The 26,706-nt window shown below is 37.6% G+C and overlaps 1 protein-coding gene across 3 annotated transcripts in view; it reads left to right on the top strand.

Moving 5' to 3' along the window:
* Positions 1 to 26,706, top strand: part of CNTNAP2 (contactin associated protein 2) — a 1,249,274-nt gene that overhangs the window by 1,028,308 nt on the left and 194,260 nt on the right. For all 3 annotated transcript variants that reach the window (XM_052795237.1, XM_052795244.1, XM_052795253.1), the window contains one exon: positions 14,760 to 14,887. In XM_052795237.1, the coding sequence (XP_052651197.1) occupies positions 14,760 to 14,887 (128 nt within the window). The remainder of the gene's footprint in view (positions 1 to 14,759; positions 14,888 to 26,706) is intronic.

The following is a 26,706-nucleotide window of genomic DNA, read 5'->3' as shown; positions in this document are numbered from 1 at the left end:
GCAAGTCTTTTCACAGCATAAATTGAATGACGAAAACTGGAGGCCGCCCCTGCAAACAAAATGGGAAAGTATTTTGAAATTGCATTAAATGTATGTTTTCTTTCTTTGTAGGGAACTAAACAAAACAAAAAAACCCTTATTTTAATAATCTCAAGAGTATTTTTTGAAAAGACTCAACCACTTGACCGCTTCATGCTTACTCCTGTTGTTGATCTAGAATGAGTATTATTCCATAATTCAAGAAACATAAAACTGTTATTGTTTCTGGTAACATTAATTTTTTAGGTTTTTTACAAGTTTCTTTAATGATTACTGAAGGTTCAGCTAAGCAGTTATTCAACTGTCCCAGAGTTCAGCAAATCAGTTGATCTTTTATACCTGCCCTTACTTAACTTACTTAACTTCCTTAAGAGCCTTCTAGTGATGTAATTCTGATATTTATAGCACCTACTTCCTCATGATTCTTGAATGATTTCAGTTTCCACTTCTGATGTATTAATGTTTGCAAATCACATACAGCCTTGTATAAATCCTCATAAGCTCAGTATAAATTATCCTGATAGAGCTGAAGAATGTATCTGCAAACCTCCAGGTTCTGTTGTGTTTATTGTCAGTGAGTCCTCTATAATCTTAAAACAGATTATTATTGTTTGTAAACAATTTTTCTGAAGACCTTAGAAAACAGTTTGAAGACCTCAGAAAACAATTAACTAATACCTTTCTGTTTCTGAACCCCCCCTTCCTTAAAGATAAGTGAACATAGTTTCCTCACTGACTCTATTTCTTTTATTATGTGCCCTTAAGATCTTCCTTCAAGCAGTGTAATACCTTGCTCAGAAGGAACTTGGGTAACTTCACTGGGTATTGTTGCATGCACATGGGGCCACTTTCTGTGGTTTGATAAAGACAAAACAAGAAGAGAAGTTCACATACGATAGAACACTGTTAACATACCTACATATTGCATAGGAGCATAGCACAAAGACACCAAAAGCTAGTACAGACCTGTTAATTGATATAAGACCAGCATAAAACAGATGGGGGAAAAAAGTAGTACTTTACACAGCCACTAGTAAACTTCTGGAACTTGCTGCCAGAGGAGGCTGTGCAGGCAGACTTCATTAGTAGGTTCAGAAAAGGATTTAACAGATTTGTGGAAAATAGGCCGATCAACGGATAGTGTAAACACTGTGCACCGTTTAACATTTTTAATGAGTCATGGTAGATGGTGAGGGAGTGAAAGGTGAATGTGTGACAAAAGTGGCTACGATCACATGTGTGCCCTGAGTAGCATCTCTCATTGCCACTGACCACAACAGGATGATTGAGCACGTGGACTCTTGTTCTGATTCTACAGGACATTTCTTCTATTCTTACATTCTTCAGAAAGCTTTTGGCAAGGCTTATTTGCTCAGCCGTGGTTCTTCCCCGTGGAACCAGACTGCTTTTCAGGGCTGAACTACAGTCTTTGCACAGTGTTACGTGCACACAATAGTTGGGATTACCAGCAGCTTATTTGTCTCTGCATTGTCTTCCATCTCCCATGTGCTAAAATGTAGTCATGTCATTTTCTTTAAATACATTGAGGTAAACATGAGTGAGGAAGAAATATTTATGCTAGCAGACATTGATGAACACAAAAAATAATGTCCTGTGAATCAAATATTTACAAATATATTACGAATATATTAAATCTGGAAACCAGGATTTCTAGCCATCAAGAATGAAGTTCTGGAATAACTTTCAGATAAAAGTATTGGGGAAGAATGGACAAATTCTTCCTAATTTGGGATGTTGTTGTGGTTTAACCCCAGTAGGCCACTAAGCCCCACACAGCCACTTGCTCATACCTCCTCATTGGGATGGAGGAAGAGAATTGGAAAAGTGCAAAAACTTGTGGGTCGAGATAAAGACATTTAATAAGTAAAGCAAAAGCTGCATGAATGAGAAAAGCAAAATAAGGAATTTATTTGCTACTTCCCATCGGCAGGCAGGTGTTCAGCCATCTTCAGGAAAGCAGTGCTCTATCATGCGTAATGGCTACTTGGGAAGACAAACGCCAACGCTCCGAACGTCCCCCCCTTCTTCCTTCTTCCCCATATTGCTGAGTGTGATGTCATATGCTATGGAATGTCCCTTTGGTCAGTTGGGGTCAGCTGTCCCGGCTGTGTGCCCTCCCAATGTCTTATGCACCCCCAGCCTACTTGCTGGTGGGGTGGGGTGAGAAGCAGAAAAGGCCTTCATGCTGTGTAAGCACTGCTCAGCAATAACTGAAACATCCCTGTGTTATCAACACTGTTTTCAGCACAAATCCAAAACATAGCACCATAGTGTTACGTGATCAGAAAGTCCTGAAACACACAAAGTAAGTTTAGAGAGGAGACATTGCTTTATTCTGCACAGGGTGCAAGGTGGAAGATTTCCACAAATCAAGCACACCTACTGAGGTTTTCAGTCCATACTTAAATGCTATAGTTAAAACACCACGCCTATCTAATACATGTGTTCCGCCTAACTATTGCATATTCCTCATGTTGAGCAAGCATGAGGTGGTGTTGTCTTGAGCAATCATCCCAGTGTCTTCTATGCCTGCCCGGGGGTCTCTGGTGGTCGTTTGGGGAAGAATACCCTACTCCTTTTGTCCTGCTACGGGCATGCCTCATCTGAGGACACCAGGATCTTTGTTTCTCTTGTCAGCCCCTCGTTTTTCAATGCCTAAGGAGGATGTATGTCCTTAATTAGCAAGTCTGTGACTCTTTAAGTATTCTCTGTTGTAAGCAGAATCTTAAACTAGATAAGCTTTACCCTGAACGCATAATCTAAACAGTCCTTGAATAGCAAACATACCATACTTCTCATGTTTTAGGTTTTTTTCTTTAAACTGTCACCGCCTTCTTATTTGTTAATCAGTCTGTTGAAGGCTTGAGGCAACAACAGGAGCTACTGTGAAGAAAATTACCTCTCTCCCAGATAAAACCAGTACAGATGTGATCAGAGCCTGCAGAAGATCAGGGGCTGTGGCTGCCTGCAATAGCAGAGAGCTGTCCTCAGGACTGCAGCCTCTCCTGCATTGCCTGTGTAGTCTTTGCTTATAGGTAGAAGTGATAGACTTCTTGGTATCCCTACATCCATGAGGCAACTTTCATCTCATAGACTTGTTTTAAGGCAAGAAGCATCTGCAGTAAACTGCATTTAAGCCATCTGAAAAGATACATCAACATGTGGGAAATTAACATACTTATTCCATTAAAATGCAGCACAACATTGTCAAGGCTCTCAGTGCACCAACTGCAGATACTCTGGGCCCCTAGGCCTTTGGACCCATAGTATTACATTTTAATTTCTGTCTTCACCTAATGCTGATAAAAATGCCACAGCCTGAAAGATCAGAGAAGCATAGCCTGGTTGCTTCAGGGTCAGCTTCCCCATAGGGTCTACCCAAGATTACTTGGAGTCCTGAAAAGCACCATTCTTTATGCATAAGGAGGGGGTATTAGGACTTCTTTCTCACTTCATCATCAGCTTCCTTTGGCCATGACCATATTGTCACAGGTTGTTAGAAACCTGTGGCCCAGAGCCTTTTCAGTCCACTGTCGTGGTTTAACCCCAGCCAGCAACTAAACACCACGCAGCCGCTCACTCACTCCCCCCACCCAGTGGGATGGGGGAGAAAATCGGGAAAAGAAGTAAAACCCGTGGGTTGAGATAAGAACAGTTTAATAGAACAGAAAAGAAGAAACTAATAATGGTAATGATAACACTAATAAAATGACAACAGTAATAATGAAAGGATTGGAATGTACAAATGATGCGCAGTGCAATTGCTCACCACCCGCCGACTGACACCCAGCCAGTCCCTGAGCGGCGATTCCCCGCCCCCACTTCCCCGTTCCTATACTAGATGGGACGTCACATGATATGGAATACACCGTTGGCCACTTTGGGTCAGGTGCCCTGGCTGTGTCTTGTGCCAACTTCTTGTGCCCCTCCAGCTTTTCTTGCTGGCTGGGCATGAGAAGCTGAAAAATCCTTGACTTTAGTCTAAACACTACTGAGCAACAACTGAAAACATCAGTGTTATCAACATTCTTCACATACTGAACTCAAAACATAGCACTGTACCAGCTACTAGGAAGACAGTTAACTCTATCCCAGCTGAAACCAGGACATCCACACAGTCAGGGCTGTAACAGCACACTATGCAGTAAAAAGTCTTAGGGGGGTTCATCAAGTATAGTGCTGAGAAAAGATAGGCTCAGCTCAGCGGGAATTGCGTTAGGAAGTGAATGGTGAGTTCTGCTAAGTTTGCTCCAGTCTTTTGTTGAGGAAAAAGTGGTGATGTGTAATATAAGAAGAGTAGAGCTTAAAGGCTAACAAGAAGGATAATGGAAATCCATCAGAGCAATAAAGTGGAGCGATCTGGCTAATGAATAGGTCAGTAATCCTGTATAAGTGTGGTCAACAAAATGCTAAACAAATACTTGACATTCTACAGTCAATGCAGCAAAACAGATTTTTCTAAACAAGGGCATCTGCATTTGGCCTACTATTTAGCAAGAAGTATAGCATGCCATACCTTCCCTGTAGCTCAAGTCCTAATCTCGGTCACTCAGTTGTCTCATAAGTGCAGTGAGAGAATCTCTAGCTACAGCCCTGCAGAACCCAGCTGCCTCTGGAGGTGACACAGTTGTACACATTACAGGAATACTATTTTTTAAAAATTCAGTAAGTACCTTGTTTAGTGTCTTTTCTCATTTCTCCTGTTACTGTAATACGTGTGTGGATATACACACATGCAGACAAGAGGTAAGGGTATCATAAAAACATGAGAAGGCCATAAAGAAATTAACCTATGGATAAAGTTGCATATCATTGCAAAACAAGGTCATCTGTCTTTTTAACAAAAGCACTAAAAAAGAAACATAATTGAAATGAAATTAATTCTGAGAGGTATATGTGTGTTTACAAGCAGAGGGAAAGTGACAAGTATCCATGTTTTGCTTGTGCTTTATAGCAAAGTGTTTACTGAATGAAAAAAGACATCAGTTAATTACCTCTATGCTGCACCATTGCTTTAAATGTGCTTAAATACCTTGAAGCATTCATCTATTTCTGAGAATGGTAGTATGTTAAAAAATTTTTATAATGAGATATTTAATTCTTTTTCTAACTAGAGCACTTTTGTGATAATAGACCCCACTTTCCTTCCTCAGTAGATGTAGCAAGATCATGCAACATCATGCATTATGTTTTTAGCACAATTTGTAGATAATCCTTTAAGATTTTTGCTGGATTTTTTTTTATTTTTTTAGCAATGGCTGTTACAAATTTCTTCTTCCCTTTGGCTTTGGCATGGCTTGATGTTTGAAATAGGTGTTTGTTCCCCATCTCCTTACCAGTTGCAGGGTAATTTAAGGGGTCTCCTTTTAATAGGTCAAACAAAACAAACAAATGATAACAACATAAAAAAAACACTAACCTGATGACTTCACTATATTGAGAGATGTTTCTAAGCAGTTAGGAAAAAGCAGAATTTGTTTTGGGACCACTTTTACTAATCATTTTACAGTTAGAAACAACTTTTCTATTTATTAGGTAAGGAGAAAGGAAAAAAAATAATTTGTAGGATCACTGATTCCAACTCCGGATAGCAGTAGGTTAAGAAATCCTCATACTGAGTAAGGAGCTACAGATGTACAAGCTGTATGGTACATAATAAAAACTAAAAAAAACTGTCCTGCTGGTGTAAGTGCCCCTTTGAGAGAAGCATCACTGTTGTGGTTTGCCTTCTTCAACACACCCACAAAAGTAAAATGGGAAGCAATCTTCTGGGGCTGAGACTGGAGGGAAAATTGAAGTACATTGTGATAGTTACCTCTAAGGACTGAAGGGAAACTGAGGTCTTCTCAGGAGAAACAATTAGCAGATCATGTGTAATACCATAAAAATACAGTATTTCAAGAATGAGAACTGATCATAGATACAGAAAGTAAGATGTTGTGATTTTTACAATTAAAGGTTGAGGTCAGTCAGAATAGAAAGAGCTTACTGAAAAATAGGCTCAAATACCTAAGTTTCCTTAAAAATCAGTACAGGCATGGTTGGGGCCTTTACAGAAAGGAAATAGCTGAATAGTAACTTGTCTTGGAATTTTACTTTTAATAGTATATGACATTACTTCTTTTCCCATCTTTTGTCTCTTTATTGGCTACTTAGTTTATTATTTAGTAGAATGATGCTGGTATGCTTATTTTCCACATGATGTCTAGCAAGTAACGTAATTTTTCTGTGTCTTCCAAAATGTCACCTGTGATAGAGAAGTAGGATAAGTGTAATTTTTTACACAGAGCAGAATCCAACACACCTGAATACAACATTTTTCATGTAAGACAGCTTTATGCTTATTAACAAACTCTATTTTACAGAAGCCCAAAAGTAAGGCTAAAAGGGCTCAGAAATCATCTATACTAAGAATAAACAAGCCCAAATGAAACAATAGTTTGGCATAAAAAGAGAAAGGGGAGGATAAGTATGAAAAATGCTTACCAGGTGATACAAATCTGGAAGACAGAAACAACCTACTTATAGAATCATAGAATCATTTAGGCTGGAAAAGACCTTTAAGATCATCAAGTCCAACCATTAACTAAGCACTGCCAAGTCCACCACTAAACCATGTCCCTAAGGGCCACATCTACACGTCCTGTAAATACCTCCAGGGATGGTGACTCAACCGCTTCCCTGGGCAGCCTGTTCCAATGCTTGACAACCCTTCTGGTGAAAAAACTTTTCCTAATATCCAATCTAAACCTCCTCTGGCGCAGCTTGAGGCCATTTCCTCTTGTGCTATTGCTTGTTACTTGGGAAAAGAAACTGACCCTCACCTCGCTACAGCCTCCTTTCAGGTAGTTGTAGAGAGTGATAAGGTCTCCCCTCAGCCTCCTTTTCTCCATGCTAAACAACCCCAGTTCCCTCAGCCGCTCCTCATGAGACTTGTGCTCCAGGCCCTTCACCAGCTTCGTTGCTCTTCTTTGGGCATACTTATCATAGGTATGAAGGAGATTAGGTTACCTAATCAAGCACTCTTTTCCAAGGTGTGATCAACCTAGATTTTTTCCCAAAATATTTGATGTCATAGCTATACGAGCAACTGAAGAGGTGAGCTAAATCGCAGCACCCTTATGTTCACCACGGTGCCTTTGTGTGAAACGTAGATTGGTTTCAGTGTTGTATGAGGTATATGCATAGATGTGATGTAAGGATGAACACTACAGGAAGTGCCAGTGAAAGGGTAAGAGCAATGGTAGGTGTTTATACAGTTGGGTTTTACTGAAATTTTCTAGGTGCACTAAGTCCCATACTTCATTAAGTTTTCTGGACCAAATTCAACACAAAGTTATGCACTTTAGTACCTTATTGAACTCAACAGGCATATAGGGGCTGAAGTCAGCATTAACTATAGCCATCTGTTATTTTGTCATGCCATCCTCAGTTCTTTTTATTTAGCTCTTTCAGTCATACCAAATAAAACTGCCAAAGTTGTCAAGAACTCCAAGTGAAGCCTCTAAGCTGCTGCTCTGAGATTTTTAATATTTCTTCCAATACAGGTCCTTGTGCCTTAAAAATCCTGCCAGAAGCACATTTGGTCTGATCGTTTGATAGGATATGATCCGAAGGCTTGTGGATGGTTAGTTGAATAGATAACTGCAAAGAATTCATCATTTGTCTGCATAGATCTTGCAATACTATATTCAATAGTACAGATATTAAGAACACACATTTCATTAGATAACTGCTTTTAGTGTGCACACAGTAAAATGTTACTGTTACTATAGTGCATTCAGATGTACAAAAATGTAATTAAAAATGCTTGGGGTTTTAAATTAGAGAATTTTTGAAACAGGTGGTAATACTCAGTACAGTCCTTCATTATTTTCTTGCCTCAGAGCTAAGGTACCGTGGTATTTCATGGGAAGTTTCAGCATGTGTGAATGGATCATGGAATGAGTACAAGTTTCTCTTTGTCAAAGTGATTAACTTTCTGGGGCATGTTGAATAGTTGAATGGATCATTTAATTTATTGTCCTTCATTTGATTACACCTGTTGAGAACAGAGTTTTCTCATGTTTCTGTCATAAAACAAAGCATTTAAAACTTTCTAAGGATGACTAGAAAGCTTTCTGGGCATTGTGAATTGTGGATTATTTTTAATATTTTATTTATTAACTATTATTTTTCAAAAGATCTTTTGAATTTTGAAATATTTTGAGATAAAAGAATGATACTGTTTTGAAAATGCCAAATGAAATTTTTAACTAAGTTTAAAAAAAGAAGTTTCTTTGAGCAAGCTATTTGCCCTTTCCAATGTCGATTTTTCTTGGAAAATTCCTGTAGCATCTCATTTCAGCTCTAGGTCCACAGGAGAACTTTCTTTTCTTGGCTTCAGCTGAATCCCAAGTAAATTTGTCTCCATAATCACCCAAGGTGGAAGGGACATCCCAATACAAGATTCAGCATTTCTCCCAAAGGAAATGCCACACACATGCCCTGTCCTACCTAAAAAATTTTGAAACTGAGGCAGAAAATTGATTACATAGTTGACAGATGCAAAGATCTAGAGGTGCTGGAGATCAGTTACAGCATGGTAGGATTCCTAGATTCCATTCTTAAATATCTTGGTATAGAAACAGGAAAAATTAACAGTCAAGTCAGAGGAGCTGCTGGGCCCCAAAAGAAGAGGAGCCCTAAATTTCTTTTTTTTCTGGGAAGGAACACTGAAGAAATGAAGTTTGTAAGGGGAGCTGCTCTGCTTGAAGGAGAGACCTTCTCTCTCCACTGTTTTATTGGAAGGAGAATATGAGCAAATACTCAGAAAAGGCAGATTTTCCACTGAAATTGATCCATATTGTTCAAAAGAAAGCACAGCCCAGTTTGCTATCTGCATTATTCACCTTTTGCTGTGGTTATTCAGTTTCTCACAAGCTCCTATTTGAGAGGAAAGTCGAGAAGTCCTTTCAGGCAAGAGCCCTGTAGAACCAGTCTAACCTATCTCAATCTCCTTCCTGATGGATTTTTTCAATTAGACACATTTCTCACCAATTTCTCAATGTATCTCACTTCATACCTCTAGCACACACAGAATCAGGAAGTGCCGTGGTAGCATTGACATCTCCTCTGGACTTCAGGGTTCCTTCTGAGTTGCCGGAGGTTTCTGTGTCTCATCTCTTGCCATGCAGAGAAAAGGGAAGAAATGGAGCAGGCTTCCTGTCAACTTCTTAACTCAGAAACTCTCACCAAACTGCTTGTATAAATTCTGTGGTGATACAGTTTCAGCACCAGGCATCTTAAATTGTTCACCTCAATCCCACATGCCTGGTCATACTGGAAAGTGTTGTTTAGACACTCTGTCTTTGGAAGACTCGTGATGTTTTAGGTTTTTTGTAAAAAAAAAAATTAATCAATATGTTACTAACTTTTTTAAAAAATAGGTATCATGTTAGCAATTTATATGCTGCATACCTTATGAAGTATTGATTTTCTAATCACTATTAAAGCATACAGTCCTCATAAGGATGTTAATAATGATTCAAATTAACCTGCATTTAATTAAGAGGGTTGGTGTTATGGGATTATAAGATTTGAGAGGTGTCCAAAGGAGCAAATATACTTCCTAATGTAATTTTAAAGTTTTTCATCTTAAAGGTCAGGGGAGGGATAGACTGTGTAAAGTGAAAAAGGAGATCTACATCTCAGTTCCAGGAAAAAAGTGTGAATTAAACATGACCTTGCATGGCTAATTTAAACTGGTTTCTTCTTCAAAGAAGGTTTGAGGTTCCTGGAAGTAACTTGTGCTAAGTGCAAATTCCAGTGTTTCTTTTGTACAGTTCATTGCCATTGAGGGTATCTTAGATATGTTCATCATTCTCCTGGTGGGACTATTTGTGAATATGATGCTTGTGTATTAAGTTAATTTAATCTAATATATTCAATCTTCTATAATTTCTAAACAAGGATTACTTATGCCTGCTTCACCATCAGCCACATGTCTTTGGTATAATTTATCTTTACTAATAGATGTCAAAGGATGGACTTGTTTATGTTAGTAATCTGGGTGCTGGGATTAGATGGTCTTTCATCATATTGTTTAGGTTTTCAGGAGGTGAGTGCTTTCAAAAATAAAAATATTTTTGAGTGCTCTCAAAAATAAAAATCCAGACTGCTTCCCTGTTTTACTTCTGTATTTTCCACTGTAACAAACCTCTTGCAAACCCTTGTTTGCACATAGCTAACACTTGTGCCTGCACATAGGCTTTGCTTACCCAACCAAAACACCTGTTACATCATAATGAAGTGCATGTTGCTAAGGGTTGGTGGCACTTTCTGGGTTTTTTTACCAGTGTGCTAGAGAAGAAGCTTAACTGCCTTAAGATCAGTCTTAATTGTAAGATTTCAAACTTCTTTCTTTTGCTGTTAGGAATACGAGAACAACAATTCCATAGCACCTCAGCCTGTCCAGTGCCAGTGTGGAAAAAAACGTGAATTGAGTTACGACCTTCTGTCAGTTTATATGATCCCATATAGTAATGAGAAATTTTCCATAAAACCCCTTGGCAGCCAAATCAAGAGTGAGTCATCAGCTCCAGCTTAACGTGTAAGGGTATCTGAGGTGTCAAGACATGTGGGAAAGGGCCAAGAGATCTCTAAGAATCCTTGAGAACAGCAAATTCAAGTGGAAGTAAAAGTTTTCAATCTAGAGTATATTGTTGGCAGTTTACAATTCCTAAGAAGGGCAGAGCCCTGAAAAGAAGGTGCATCTAAAAGTATGGCTTTTGTGCTGCATAGTAAGTACATTAAAAAGTGAACTAAATTTTATCAAAACCTTTCAAAAGTTAGCTAGCTCTGCTCTAATCCTAGCTTTTGTTTTTAATCCTGTTAATTAAAGCTTGCATATTTCCAAGTAACTTGCTTCCAGATTATTAAGGCTGCTGCCAAAATTGTATTGTTCATTAAATTCTCTGTAATATTAGCTCTTCTTAGCAGTCCTGATATAAATAAAATTCTTGCCAGATATTTTTGGAAGAGAGAAAATACTAATACTTGGCACGTCTGTACTCTTCACAGTGTTTTTTACAGACATTAATTTGCAGATATTAGCTGTACTAAACTGCTTTATACCTCTCTCAGATAGATTATGGAAATTCAGGGATTACAATAGAGGTGCTTGCATAGTAAAAAGCCGGTCTTTTGAGAGGTGGACAATTGTATATCTTGGAAATGGGAATACTTGGGATTTTCTATTCTTCAAACCACTGCTAATAATTAAATAATATGTTTAACACTGCAGTTTCAATCCAGTAGGTGTTTTATTTGTATTCTCAAAACAGTTACAGTTCCTCAGCTCATGTAAGCTTATCTGTTAAAATTAAGTCCATTCCTACCTGTAGCACATTCTTTATGTGTTTTCCTGTGTAGGACTGACCTGATAATTAAGTGATGTCTAACAAAATTGGAGAAAATAAATTACTCCAGTAACAGAAGTCTGGTTGTATGAAATCCTTATATAAACAAATTAATAGCAATACAGAATCTTATCATTACTTTGAATATGTCATTTGCTGATATGTGCATAATGCATTTCTTTTTTACATACCACAGAATGCTTATAAAGAGTAAGTAGATGATCGTAATCAAAACAATGATAAATCTTACACTAATATCTGCTGCTTTCACTCAAAGGCACCCTGAAGCACTTTGCAGACTTTTATATATAGGAAACGAAATTAGAAATAGAAAGTTACACTGAGATTTCATCAATATCTCCTGGTAATAATTACAGGATTTGATCAGATTCATTCATCTCCCATTTGGCTATTAATAGGAATATGACACACTCTGAATTCAATCTTTGTTCTCTTAAGGGGATTTTATTTGGTGAGGAAAAACTTCAGAGACTTTCTCCACCCTCTTAATGTGCAAAGTCTTTAAATACCAGCAAAAGCATTATCACTTGCAGGAGTCGAGTGTTCCAGCTGTGATTATTTCTAAGTGCGTAGTACAAAGTCAAGCATTATAATCAGTCTTTGGTTTATAACTTTTTTGACTTCGTCAGCACTGATTAGTATGTCCAAAGGAACTACAAATACCTTAGAAAAGCATAACAGAGCCACTCAGTCTCTTGAGTGTATTTGTCTTTTTGGTGCATGAGTGGGCCAAAAGCTATCATTATCCCTTTTTTTGTTAAGAGCAAATGACCTTTGCAGGCTGTGCTAGAGAAAAGACAACACAATTCTTTCAACTCTTGGTCCAGTACTCCCAGCCCTCAATAGCTTCTGTGCAGGGCAGAATGCATTTCCTACAATGATGAGACAAGTAAGCGATTATCAGAAAATATGTCTATTTCTAAAAAGAACTCTTAACATTTAGTTTTATTGTCATAGCAACAGCTTTAAAGTGACCACATCAGTAAATGCATAAATAAAATATTAAAATTAGTAGAAACGTGATCAGTGAAAAGGAGAAAATTTTTACTGCTCCTTTTTATTTCCTTCAAAGGAGGTGAAAGGTATTGGTGACAGGAAAAGGGCTGCCCTTTGACATCCTTATTTGGAGCTGAAATATTAGCCCTTTGTGTGAGAGGGGAAGGGAAGAAGAGAAATGCCAATAGGTTTTTCTTACTGCTCTTTGAATTCTTTATTTTAAATAGACACATCCATCTTTAAAGCATTCTTTGAAAGAGTAACAATCAGCAGAGAAAGACAGTTTCAGAGGAAAATCTCAGAAAGAGTAAAGTGATGACCTACATTTATCCTCTATTAGAAGGGAGTGGGTCCCATGGATACAGGTCTTGAGCAGAGATGGAAGATTATGTCTACATACCTGGCTATTGTTATTCACTCTTTTCTTTCTTAAAGGGAAAGTCCTTTGATCTCCCTTTTCTTATATCGCCTGTCTCCAAATTGATGAATACGATACCTTTGTAAAGGATGTTGCAATCTGTGGATGAAAAGCAGTATGCTACAACCTAGCACAGTCTGCAGAAGCAGCCTGCAAGGGTTATTCCTCTCCATTTTCCTTCCTTTCTCGCAGTCCCCCATAGCAGCCTCATCAACATAGCACCTGGTGTAGCTGTGTCCAGCCAGAGAGGGTTAATGGTGCTCTGAAGGGGAAGAACATTCAGATTAAGGAAAAGAGTAATCTACTATTTGAAAAACTCTAGTAATTAAATCTCTTAATTACTCTCTTCATCACAGAGAACAGACACAAGTTCCAATGAACTATCGTTCGAAAATGTGATGGTTATTTTCTTAATTACTTTAGTTGTGCTTCTTTTAAAGATAATGTTTGCATTCCATCTCATCAGAAGGACACGGTGAGGATGATGACTGGAGATGCTACTGGAAAATACTACTGTGCTGCTGTAAAACTCCGAGCATTACCACAGATCATGCAGATCCCTGCTGTGCTTCCCAGTTGTTAGCAATCTAATGAGTCAGGTCATGGAGTCATCCAAGTTAGAGATGAAAAAGACTTTCAGTTTCCTGAAATCCTTACAAGTTCCCAGTTATAGTCACATTGTGCACTTCAGTAACTTTTCCAGATCCTGAATTCACCCTTCATCCTATGGTATTTTTGAACAAAGGAATTGATTTTTAGATCAAAAAGTTGCTTGCTTTAGGTACTCAATTACATGGCAGGGTACAGCTTAAAGGAAAGAGTAAAAAAAAAGAGAGAAACAGATGGATTTATTTTGCTTCCTCTTACTTTCTTTTGTGTCAAAAGGTATAGTCCTAACACTATGTATAGTGCATTTTTTCCTGGGTGGATATTTTTGGCCTTCATGTGTTCATGTCAAAAAAAAAAAGAGAGAGAGAGAAAAAGGAAAAAGCACCTGAGAGATAAGGCACCTAGTTAAATTTGGTTTGTTTTATTTTCTATTTGGAAGAAACAGCACTCAACATGCCAGCTGGATTCAGCTCTTGAAATGATAAAAGAACAATGTTGTAACTGTGCATAATGATTTGGTCTAGGCATGAAAAAGGCACCAGGTTACTCACTGCAGTTGACATGAGGAGCTTTTAGACATGACTATAAATTGAATTTTAGTGATCTTGCTAACTAAAATGGGGTTTGAGCTGCATACTCATGGTTAGAGTCACAAGTTTGGATTTTTTGGACTTAGGCACTTAATGTTAGAAATGACAGAACTAAGATGACAAGCCTTTTCAGATAATTAGTCTTTAATTTCTCTCTTTTAATATAATACTAAAAATGTTAAATATAAAAGAATCACTGTTTCCTTGGTAGGCAGAGGTTGTATTGTTAGGATAATAACTGGCAGCAACTAGAGCTGAAAAGATACACTTCTAGGAAGGATTAGGATTTTTTTCCCTCTCAGAAGACATCAGCAAGAAGATCAACAGCAAAGTGTTACCCACTAGTACGGAGCTGCTCAGTCTGGAAAGCAGGTAGACCCACAGAAGCCCAGCTGAGTCCAGGACTGGCCACAAAGCAAGCTGCTACTCTGAGTGTGTTCCTGGGTGACAGTAGCTGCTATCCAGCTGTTTTCCAGTAAACGGGCAGCGTTATTGCTCAAACTGATGTTGTTTGAGATAGGTTTTTAGATGGTAACGCTGTACTGGTATAATTGTTGCATACTTATGCTTTTGGTGCTTAGTTCATTGAACAATAATAATGATCAAAGAAACTATTTTAATATATTTCACAATTGTTTTCTTTCTTTCTCCCTCTCTGTAATTCAGGAGAAAAGACACTGGGATGTTGTCATACAAAGAGCACCTACCAGTGAGTCAGGTAGTGGTTGGAGATGTTGACCGGCCTGGGTCTGAAGCCAAGGTATCTGTGGGTCCTGTGCGTTGTCAAGGAGATCGTAAGTTGGCTGGTTTTCTTCCACTTTCTCCTGGGTAGAGTAAAGCAAACTAAATTGGAAATTGGTAACTTTGTAGACACTCCATGCAAATTTAGAGAAGTGGCTGTCTACTCAGAGACTTTTTTCTATGAAACCATGATGTGATGTGAGAAATTTTGTCTATGAAACTGCACGTATAATGGCTCATCTTTGCATTTAAAATATTGATATTTTTCTTTATTTTATTGTAAATGTGGCAACTTTGATTATTCAACTAAGTGTATGTAGATACAAGAAGTAATACAGATTGCATAAGAACATCTCTCAACATATGTGCTTCTGTTGAGTGCTCTTGTCAGTGTCATTATCATTGCTATGCATATCACTGTAAACTATGTTTATGGGTTATAAATAGTAGCATGATGGCAAAACTTATCACTGTAAACTCTGTTTACGGGTGTATAAAGTTTGACAAGATTGTTATCAAGCGTTAACCATATCAGGGGTAGACATTTCCATGTAAAACATTGGGAGTTTTTTGTAGTAGTCTCTGATTTCCAGGCTGAGTGCTGATAGGAGGTATACATCCTGCAGTTTGATCAGGAAGTGGTAGAGTAAGTCAGTAAAATGGATAAATTTCCACTTCACGCACACAAAAAAGTTAGGATGCAGAGCAGAGAATTGTATTCTCCCTTCAATCTATTTTATATTTCAGAAGGTGAAATTCACCACCGAAGGCAGAGCAACTGCTTAAGGTCCTTTTAAATCACACTTCAAAAACTTAAAATCTATGCAGTTGGCACACGCGTTATACTTGTTCTCTGTATTTGAAGGCCCTTCTGTTACAAGAGGTGCAATAAGGAGAGGTTGCCTGATTTAATTTACAATAACTAATATTTGCGTGCTCTATAAGGAATACAAAATCCATCCTCAGATGCTGTTAAAGAGTGCTATAAGTCAGCCTATGAGATTGTAGTGATGTAGAAATATTGAATGGGTGGGCATAGTACATGCAGGTTGAACAACCTGGTTCTAACCAGCATCTAACACAGCACAACAGGGATGAGTATGGTTTCTCCTTCCTCCTCTGCCCCTTTACAGCTACATGCTTTCTATCTGCATGTTTCTAAAAGTCCTTTACAAAGGAGGTCAGTATCATTATCCCTGCCTTGGAGTCATCCAGCAGGACAAGTACAAAGGAGAGTTTTCTGGGTCCCAGTCCGGTGCCTCAGAAGCCTAGGCCGTTGCTCAGTGATACAACTGAATGTGCTTAGCCTCTTTTTCTGTTCGTGGTCTTCCTGGGTTGTGCAAATGATCCCTCCAGCTTTTGTTAATGTATCTGATCCCTAACAAACAGAAATAAATATCATGGGATGTTTGCAAACTTTCACATCACCTATTTGGTGCTTGTTATTTATGGTGTTTGAGTAATCACAGGTCAGTTTGTGTTTGTTTCTCAGCTACGTTTGACAAACATTTTCCTAATAGGCTTTTACAACTGATGACTAAGAAATAACGAACAGCGTCTTTCTTGTACCTGTATTCCTCATATCCTTAATCTGAGTGCTGCTAGAAACATCAGTGTCTAAAGTATGAGCCATTTCTAAATATTAGTATAAATGAAACCTCATTTGAGCAGCCAGTAGCCTTTATTAGAGTGTGACTGAGTGACACAGCCATTTGGGAATCTGAATGGGTGTATTCCTAACATCCTGATTAATTGAATTTTCTGTTTGAACTTTACAGATGTGATTTGTAGTTTTAAAAAACTTTGCCTATGAATAAATTTGAATTTACTTCCATGACCATATATTATTATCAAAAAGCTGGTATAAGTCTTTTCACAGGAGATAATATAAACCCCAGTCCTTTGCAGTTAGTAAAAGCTCCCATTTTATATTCCCAGTGCATTTACTAAGCATTCTCCTTCATATTCTTTCTTGACCATATACAACAGCTGCTGTACCCCAGACCAGTACTGTCTCACCATGGATTAGAGCTTGTGGAAAACAAGGTTTCTGTCCTGGGGAAAATGCCAAAATTTCAAAATATGCTTCTGTTCCAAAGGGAAGAAAGATCCAAAGTGCTGAATTTGTGGAAAGGTAGTTAAAAAACAATTAATCCATATTTGATGCATTACACGCATCAAAACCAACATTATCAATACTAAAGATGTTGACTCTCATCACAGCACAAGAAGCTCAGTTGCATGTGTTTTGTGTGTAGTTATCATTGTATAATTTTTGAAGGTGGGAAATGAAATTCAGTTAGAAGTGTGAAGACTGGCAAAGAAATACAGATTTTTGATCTGGCTGGAAGGAAGATGGAAAAGGTAAGAATGCCTAACCAATCAAATAAAAATTTACCTATTTAGAAAGATTTCTCATTGTGGTTGTAAAGCGTGCCAGTACTGTGACAACTTATCTCATATTGCCCTCAGGGTTGTCCATGGCATGTGATGTATCAACCCATAGTTCAGTGGTGTTTGCAGCACATGAAGGGCTGTATTCTCACATCAGAATTACAGTATAATTTGCCACGCATTTCCTAGCTACTTCTGTGTAACATCTAGAGACACTGACATGTCACCTAGGCTCAGTCACAGCTGTACCTGAGAACTGTAAAAGTACAGCACAACTGCTGGCCTTTGCAGTCCATAAGAACAGACAGCTGAAAGCTGGCTGTTTGAGGGCAAGGAGGATTAAAGAAAGCAAAGATATGTGTTGTTTCATGCAGTTCCCTTCCTCCCATAGCAATCAAGTTCTTGAAGAATCAATTAATCAATTGGGGCCACAACAATTAACCATTCCTACACTACTGACTGACCAAAGTAAATCTGAAAATCATTCATCTCAGTGCCATTTGTTTGACACAAACCAAGGAACATTAGGAATGTAGTACACTTATTGCAGAATTGTAATTCTTCTCCTATTGCAAAAATCACTAGATTCTTCTCTCAGAAATATAGATTTTATTTTGGTCCCACAAATTGCAATTTCATTTTTCTATTCCCCTGATTTATGAACTGATTAAGGCTGCTCTGGGCAAGCTTGGATGGTAGCTATTGTTGGAAATAAAATCAGAAAACTTGGCCATGCATGATTATCCATCTTTGTGTTCCAGAAGTATTTTCCATATTTAACTGCACCTCAGAAAACACTATTTGCATCCTGAAAAGTAGTCAGCGAAAAGGACCTGTATTACCCCTCTAAAGATCTGCTTAAACTGCCATGTTCTACCAGAATGATGAAGACTCATCTGGTCATTGTGGCAAAAATCCCATAAATCTTGCCTGGGGCCTGTCTTGTACCTTGGATAAAATATCCAGGATGTCTCTTTTCCATTTGCTATTTTACTGTTGAGGAATGCTTTCTAAATATTTCATGATTTTTCTAAGTGGCGACCTACCAGGAGAGCAGACTTATCCAATTTTATGGAGAACAGGTGCATAACAAGGATATGGATTCAGCAGGGGTTTTTGGCATTGTATTGCATCCAAAGCTGAAGCAAGGATTTTGAGCAAATGTCAAGTCTACCCAAACTTAAAGCAAAGCTGTCCTTCCTGGCCACTGCTATATGAGTGTTGTACTTACAGAATGGCAACGCCAGTTTATCAGCAGATTCTCAAGATCCTCTAAGCTAAACTGGAATTAAAAATGGAAACAGGGAAAACAGTTGTACTAATACTAATGCAATAGCACCTAGACTCCTCAGCGCCACTGCATTTGGCCTTGTCCAACTAGTAATAGAAAGACCTTGTCCATCTCTCTGTGTTATTCCACTGTAATGCAAAGGGGCACCTTGAGCTGTCTCCCTTTAAAGAAGGACACAAATATGTTGGGGGGTGGTGCTTCTGTCTAAGCTCAGCCTGAGGTGGTAGATGAAGGCTGCAAAAACGGATCTGGTAGTTTCTTCTGAAACCAAACTGAAGAGCTTAGCTTACTATGTTGGGGCTATTTATTGCTACAGAGATTTCATCAATAATCATATTGAATCAAAATTACTTTTGTGACTTTGGGCACCTTTTCAACACTTTCTTTTCATTCCCCTTTGGAAAATACTGATGTTCTCAAAGCTCCTATATTTGTAACCTTCTAAGAGTATCCTTTTCCCAAGGACTTCCAAGGATTTTGATTTGAGTCTGCTCTTTATAAGCCCAGAGGGGAACAGACTGACTATTCTGCTCTAGATTTGCCTTTCTCCTTGAGCCTATTTTCCTTTTTTCCCATTTCAGCTATAGCAAAGACAGAATTTAAGGGGGAGATGTTTTTTACACAGCTCAGATTTACGTTTTTTCCATCTCCTCTAGTGTACAGTTTTTACCCTCCCAGTAAGACTTCAATTTCTGAGCCATGAATCATTTTTTGTGTTTTACTTCTATTATCTTTAATCTTCAAAATGTGGAGGAGGAAGCAGCTGCATTGACTCTGGTTCTCTCTAAGCTAAGTTTTCATGAAGACCAGTATCAGCACTGTTCATGTAGGATCTGCAGTGACAGACAAAAAAGTCTCCTTGATAGATGACAGAAATTCAGGAACAAATCAAAACTCAGTTCTTAACATCAGTGCATTGATTCTGTCTGTGTGTGTGTGCGTGTGACTGCGCATGTTTGTTCTCAGGGGAAATATACCTTGAGTTCTTTTATTCAGTGATTTTGACCATGGCTCATCATTACTCTTTTCATGACTTGATGCTTTGTTTCTTTCACTTCTAAATATCGCTTTTGGCTTTTCTCTTGTACTTCATTTTAGAATTTTCCCATAGAGTTGGCTTATTTAGTCAGACAGTAGTGTGGACGTGGGCATTTTTTTTTTTTGTGACTCTGGGTTTGTGTTAAAACCACTCTATAGGTATCTAAGACAGCCACTGTCAGGGTCAGTGCTTACAGGCTGGTATCTTTGGTAAGGTGTGGTTTTGTATTCCTTGAGTACTTCTTATGCATCACATGTGCAGGTTGGTGACTCAGAACTTTTACTTGTCATGAAAAATAAATTTACTCTTTCATATGCATGCTTAGTCCATTTTCATTACATTCCAAATGGAGGACACTTTCAACATCTTGAACTTGGTTTTCAAAAAAAAATAGCACTGCCTTACAGTGCAGTTTTCAGTTATACATTAAACCTATGAACAAGGTCAATTCTCTAGTAGGATATGCAATGTGTTGACTGAGTCAGACCAGCAGTGATGTTTACTGTTACATACATAGGTATGGTAAGCTGGAGAGTATCCCAGCAAAAAAACAATTTGAATTGGTAAAAGATCCAACTGGAATTTCCGTAGAAGTGATTTACTCCTACTGCATCTTAGACAACATTCCAGTAATACAGTGACTTGTCTTAGAGGTTACTGGAAGTGAAAACACTGTATCAAATTAAAATTAACACCAGTGATACCCCCCCCCAAAAAACATGTGGACATAGGGATAGAGTATGTCCTCTCATGGCTTCTCTTACACATCTTCTCATATCCTTCCTAAGCAGCAAAGTGCTCCAAGTGCTGGCTTTTTGGCTGGTAGTTCTGTCATCCTTTTTCATTTGCAACCAATTCTCTGAAGCATTATAATCACACTTAAAAGTGATTCTCTGATGTTGTAAATCAAAAACCTTTGACTTTAATTTATAACTTACTGTTATGTAAGTTTTCAACAAGATAAGCTCTACCTTAGATGATCCATGGTGGACAGTACCAAAATGAGAAGACTTAAAGTCTCTGGAATTGCAAATCAGCTTGGAATTGTCTTGAGGTTTGGGGGGTGGGGGGTGGTAGGCGGTGTGAACAGCATTTGAACATGTATGGCTGAAATTATTTAAGTTCAAAAAAATATTTTCTTTCTTCTTGATAATACTTAATCTGAGCTAATCATTCTAGATGTTTTTCTCCTACTCCTTTGCGTTTGTACAGCAGGAGACATTTTGGCCTAGAAAATTGGAAGGAAATAGTCTCTAGAGTGCTGCAAGGTTCATTGAAAGCTCTTTCTACATACCACCCTGAATGTAAGATTCCTTTTATATAATCTCAAAAACCCAACAAGGAATCGGTAAGATTAATGATTTCTGTGTTCATGCAGTCATTATAAACTGTCAACATTTCTACGGTAAAACACCTTTTTCTAAGTTTTATAACATGGCCATAAAATTCTCTTTCAGTTCAAACTTTGCATACAAGTGTATTCATGGAATAAACACTTATAAAGTGACCCAGTTTTAACATAAATCATATTGAGTCATAGGTCATATATGAATTTTCTCTAATGTATCCCACTCACTGTCAGGTTTTGTTCTGTTTGCTTTCTGAAGACAAACCCGTCCCATGAGCACTATTCACCTCACTGAGCAGGAAGAAGTACAGATCACATAAAATTTAACCATTGTCCTAGAAGGATATGTCTTTTTATGTCTGACTGAAGCAGCAGGATGCCTGCAAATAGTGCAAGAGAATAAAGGACAAGTAGAGTTAAAATTATAATTTTGGCATCTTGGGAAGACCAGTGCCCCATACAGATTGTGCCATATGCAAGTCAGTAATCCAAGGTAAAAAAAAAAAAAGAAAAAGAAAACCTTTGTATGGGACTGATCTTGTTAGAACATACAAAAGAGAGATCCTTTTAACATCAAGCGTTGACTCTTGATATAGTTTGACCCCTTCTTTTTAAACCTTTGCAAGCTTTGCCAAGATCTGGCAGAGTCTAAGTGTTTGGTTCAGAAGAGCGAGATTTATGACACTTTTGCCCGTACCTGGTGGTGTATGAAAGTATTATAGATTACACTGTCATTTAGTGTGTATTTTCATTATGAATACAATTTATATTGCTGGAGACTTTTCCTTAAGGACAAGAAAGCAATATGCTGAGTATCTCTTTTGAGGGGAAATATATTTAATGCTTGTCATCTTTATTGTATACCTTCCTGCCAGTTACTTTTTCTGTGCACTCTTTACTAGCTTTTAAAATGAAAGTCACATCTATTTTACACACATATTGAATTTAGGTATGAGGAATAACACAGTTCCACAATTTACATCTCCAAACTTCCCAGATTCATCACGAAATGTAAACCACACGCTGGCAGAGACATTTTACCTGGTTTAAGAGAGGAATGGACCTGCCTACTATTAATTAATTCTCACATGCATTCAATTCTACCTAAATGTTTATGTTGGTATAAACTACAGAAGGCAGTTCATTTGAATTTCAAAGCACTAATAAATTTTACTCTCTTTATGTATTTGCTGAAGTAATAAAAACATATGGCAATCAATGCCCAGGATCAATTCTCCAACTGATTGTAAAAGAAAAAAATGGTGAAACTCCATAGGGGAGTTATGAGCTTTATGTTTCAGAGATACAGAATTCAAATGCAATTTAGAGCTAATTTTATTCAAATTCCCCTCATCATTATGATTATATTACAGGTTATTTTTATCTTCTTTAATGCAAAAAAAGAAGTATCTGAAGCATTTCATGTAAAGTATTGTCTCTAAATTCCTAGGGAATTTAAGCAAAGAGTCATTAGTCTGATAGATGACATACAGTAGCTGTTCATATTAAGCTCAAATCCTGTTAAAGTTGTGCTTTAATTATAATTTCAAACATTTTACCATCTATGTGATTGTAATGCATATTAGTATCTTACCACTCACCTATAGCAAAGTAAGAAAAGCAATTGTGTAGGGTACAAAATCTAAGAATGAAAAGGTGAAAAAATTCCCACGGTGTATAGAGAAGTGATGAGAAGGAGATGTCAGTAAAGCAATAAGGACCTAGGAGAACCCAAGACTAAACTGGGGAATGAGAAGCTGCCGGAATCTGTCAATTGCATGCACAAATATACAGTCACATTTAAATTTCACCCCATAAGCCTGAATAATCTGAAAATGAGGTATAAAATGGAGGAAATTATCTATATTCATTTTTTAGGTAGAACTCTTTCTCACTTTAATACTTTTGGCCTGCATATTCCTGCAGCACTGACTGACATTTAAAGAGCAGAAAGAACAGAAAAAGGCAAAAAATGGTTGAAGGTGAGGTAGAGTGAGGTCAGTCTTGTTCATCGCTATGTGTAAGTTATGCAAATTCAGTCTCATTTAGACATAGGTAAGTGAGTGGCAGCAGGATGGAGGATATCCAGTTACAAAGGAGCTCGTCTAACCTCACAGCACCCACCTGGCACACAACACAAAGTAACTCAGTAACACTAAGAAATGCCCAACCACCAAGATGGAGAAACTAATAAAGAAGAAGAAGTTGGGGACCCTTGATGCTCGTTAAACTTGCACCATTTATCTCTGTACTAGGGAACCAAGTTAACTCTAATTATGTCTTAATACAAGATTTTAAAATAGCTGAACTTTTTTATCCAATGGTTGAAAAAAAAGGAAGGTCAGGTATGTATTCCACAATCACAGCTGCACTTCATAATGATTTCTCATCCTGCAGGCTCCTCTCCCCATCCTTTAATTGTAGGGCTGAATTCTGATAGCTTCTGTCCAAAACACTCCTGTCATTGAGTCCTATTACATGTATATATACACAGTATTTGGTGTGTATATCATGTCCCACCCAGTGCTTAGCAGGATTTTATAAGGAATGTATCCTGATCCTTCTCTCAAAGAAGCAGCAGGTCCTTCTAGATTTTTATGCAGATCTATGATGTGGTTCCCAAAGGAACAGCTTTAGTACCTGTTAACACAGGCTTGCAAAGTTGTGCATTTTGGGCAAGTGATTAGAAGTCTGAACTGGGAAAAAGGAATATAACAATAGCTTGGGAGAACTAGAATAGATACAATGTGAAGAATTAACCTCCTATTTCTTTTCTCTGATCTATTTTTTAACATTTTTTCTGACCTTTGTCCTCTTTGGAAAAACTTGCAAATGTGGGGGAAAAGGGCTGAAAACTGTAAGAGAAATATGAAGAAATGCCTACTTACTCCCTTTTCCATTGATGATGCCATGGAGAACTTCCACTATTAAATTTCTGGGTTTGAATATGCTGGGTTCCAAATTAAAGTTGCAACCTGTGAAGTGCCATAAATTCAATATTTAGAGAGCAGGTTTCAGAGGAAAGGTTGCAATTCTCCTTTGTTGTTCCTCTTTTCTTTGCTAAAAACTTATCTTTTGTAAGGTACCTACTTTGTTCTTTAAGGCAAAAAAATAAGAAATTTGAAAATGCTGATAATTTTAATCAAGGCTTTAACTTTGAATCAGCTCAGATAGAATTAAAAGATGAGAGGAAAATCCTTTACAAAATTGGAGGGGAGGGTGCATTAAACCAATTCAAGGCAGTTCTGTCCATTTACTGTTAGGAGCTTACAGTACTCTGTACTTCGAAACTCTTAGCTAAGCTTGCAGAATCATGAAGCTTTCAGATTTACAATATTAAGCAGCAAATTCTAACATTTTTATATACCTGTATTTCAACTCTCATTTGCAAAGAATCATCTGCACCTCTGATTTGCTCTAATTTAGAAGAGCAATATTTTTCATGAGAACAGCTTTCAAGGAAGCAGTTATGGAAGGAGAGGCAATAGTGACTTATGGTTTCAAAATCTCCTTTTCAGTCTTCTTTTTTACTAATTGATTTCCAGCAGGCACACTGTATCTGTATTTTATTATTTACCCTTGGTTTCATGAAGTCGTGCGGATAGAAAACTTTTGCCTTATCACTGCATTTGGTTTAGATTTGCTATGATAAGGTTAAATTTAAAACAATTTATTGTTATGAACTGTTATTGTATCTTCGTATTTCAGATGCAGGCAGAAGTAAAGTTGATCCATAGCTGGCAGGATATCTTCCAGGAAAAGAAGGATACTTCCAAAAACATGGTAGAGAAGGGATTTTCCCAAGAAATACTTTAATTTCCCATCTGTTCTGGTTTCGACTGGAATAAAGTTAATATTCTTCCTAGTAGCTGGTATAGTGCTGTGTTTTGGATTTAGGATGAGAAGAATGTTGATAAAACACTGATGTTTCAGTTGTTTCTAAGCAGTGTTTATACTAAGTCAAGGACTTTTCAGCTTATACTGACCTGCCAGTGGAGGCTGGGAGTGCACAAGAAGTTGGGAGTGGACACAGCAAGAACAGCTGACCCAAATGAGCCAAAGGGGTATTCCATACCATATTATGTCATGTCCAGTATATAAACTGGGGGGAGTTGGCTGGGGGACACCGCGGCTTGGGGATTGGCTGGACACCAATCAGCAGGTGGTGAGCAATTGTATTGTGCGTCACTTGTTTTGTATATTCTGTTGTTGTTGTTGTTGTTGTTATTATTTTCCATTCCTTGTCTGTCCTATTAAACTGTCTTTATCTCAAACCATCAGTTTTACTTTTTTTTCTATTTTCTCCCCCATCCCACTGGGGGCAGGGGGGGAAGTGAGCAAGGTGCTTAGTTGCCAGCTGGGGTTAAACATGACACCATCCCAAAAGGAGAGAAAATTCTCAAAAACACTTGCCATACCAATGCTGAAAAACATAAGAAGTCATTTGAAACAGAACATGTTGGTTATCAAGCCCAATTCCCATTGATGGAAGGACATCATTGTGATTTTGACTTTGAACATTTTAGAAAAGAGCCTTTTCATCACTGCTTAAATATATTTTGTAAATAAATAGGTTTTGAACTAAAAGACTTTTTTAGATGTTCAAATAAGAGTAAAATTTTCAAAACAGTCAGCTCAGTGTAGTTACATTTCATGAACGATTTCAATGAACTTTCAGTTTCTTTCAAAACTTTCAAAAGCTTCAGTGTTTTGTAACAATGACAAGGTTTTGTTAGAAAATATGTAACTAAATTAAATATTTGCTTCACGGGAGGGACACTCCTTCTTTCCTTTCTTTATATGCAAAGTAATTCCCTATGCTGAGATAGAGGCTTGTGTGCTTTTGCTTTTGTAAACTAAAAATAAACATTCTTGCAGTAGCTTCAGTCCTGCTTAAATTATAATACGATTAACTGATATTCTACCTATCCGTATTCTGAAGTTTATCTCTGTATATCACCATGTAGAGAGAGCTCTCTCCTGTTCTCTGTACACACACTATATTTCAGGTGGCTAATCTGATTGTTCTCCATAATATCATAAGGTAACTGTAGGATCCCATAAGAACAGTCAGTTATTAAATAAAAATATTATTATCATACAGTGCATTGCAGCTATCCCAGTCTCAGAAAATCTGTAGTAGTCCAAGATACAGCCAAATAAAATTAAGATGCTTAAAGCAATAAGCAAGATTTGAGAAAAATGGAAACCAGCATCTGAAGCTGTAAATTCAAGAGATGGGTGTGTCATTGTTAGCAACTTATTAACAACTTGCCATGGCAAGAAGAAAGAAACGGTGTTTTGTTGAGGTTTTGCTTTAATCCATGAACTGTTTGAACCTTTAAATAATAAAAATGTGTAGAGTTTCATTATTGTAGTTCTTTCTCTTTTTAGCCCTTAGTTGATAAAATTCTTTTGCATTGTACTGAAAATATTTTCCAAAGGGTGGTGGGGGTGGCAAACTACCAGTTGTTCAAAAAGAATATATAGAAGCCAACAATATCAATCACAACAATAAAGCAATTGTCATGGTTTAACCCCAGCCAGCAACTAAGCACCACGCAGCTGCTCACTCATTCCCTCCTCACCCAGTGGGATGGGGGAGGAAATTGGAAAAAAAAAAAGTAAAACTCATGGGTTGAGATAAGAACAGTTTAATAGAACAGAAAAGAAGAAACTAATAATAATAATGGTAACACTAATAAAATGACAATAGTGATAATAAAAAGATTGGAATATGCAAGTGATGCACAATGCAATTGCTCACCACTTGCCAACTGACACCCAGTTAGTCCCTGAG

Source organism: Harpia harpyja, chromosome 1 (assembly GCF_026419915.1).
Source record: "Harpia harpyja isolate bHarHar1 chromosome 1, bHarHar1 primary haplotype, whole genome shotgun sequence".
NCBI classification, from domain to species: domain Eukaryota; kingdom Metazoa; phylum Chordata; class Aves; order Accipitriformes; family Accipitridae; genus Harpia; species Harpia harpyja.
The sequence above is the reverse complement of the archived record's forward strand: the minus strand, read 5'-3'. Positions and strand labels throughout refer to the sequence as shown.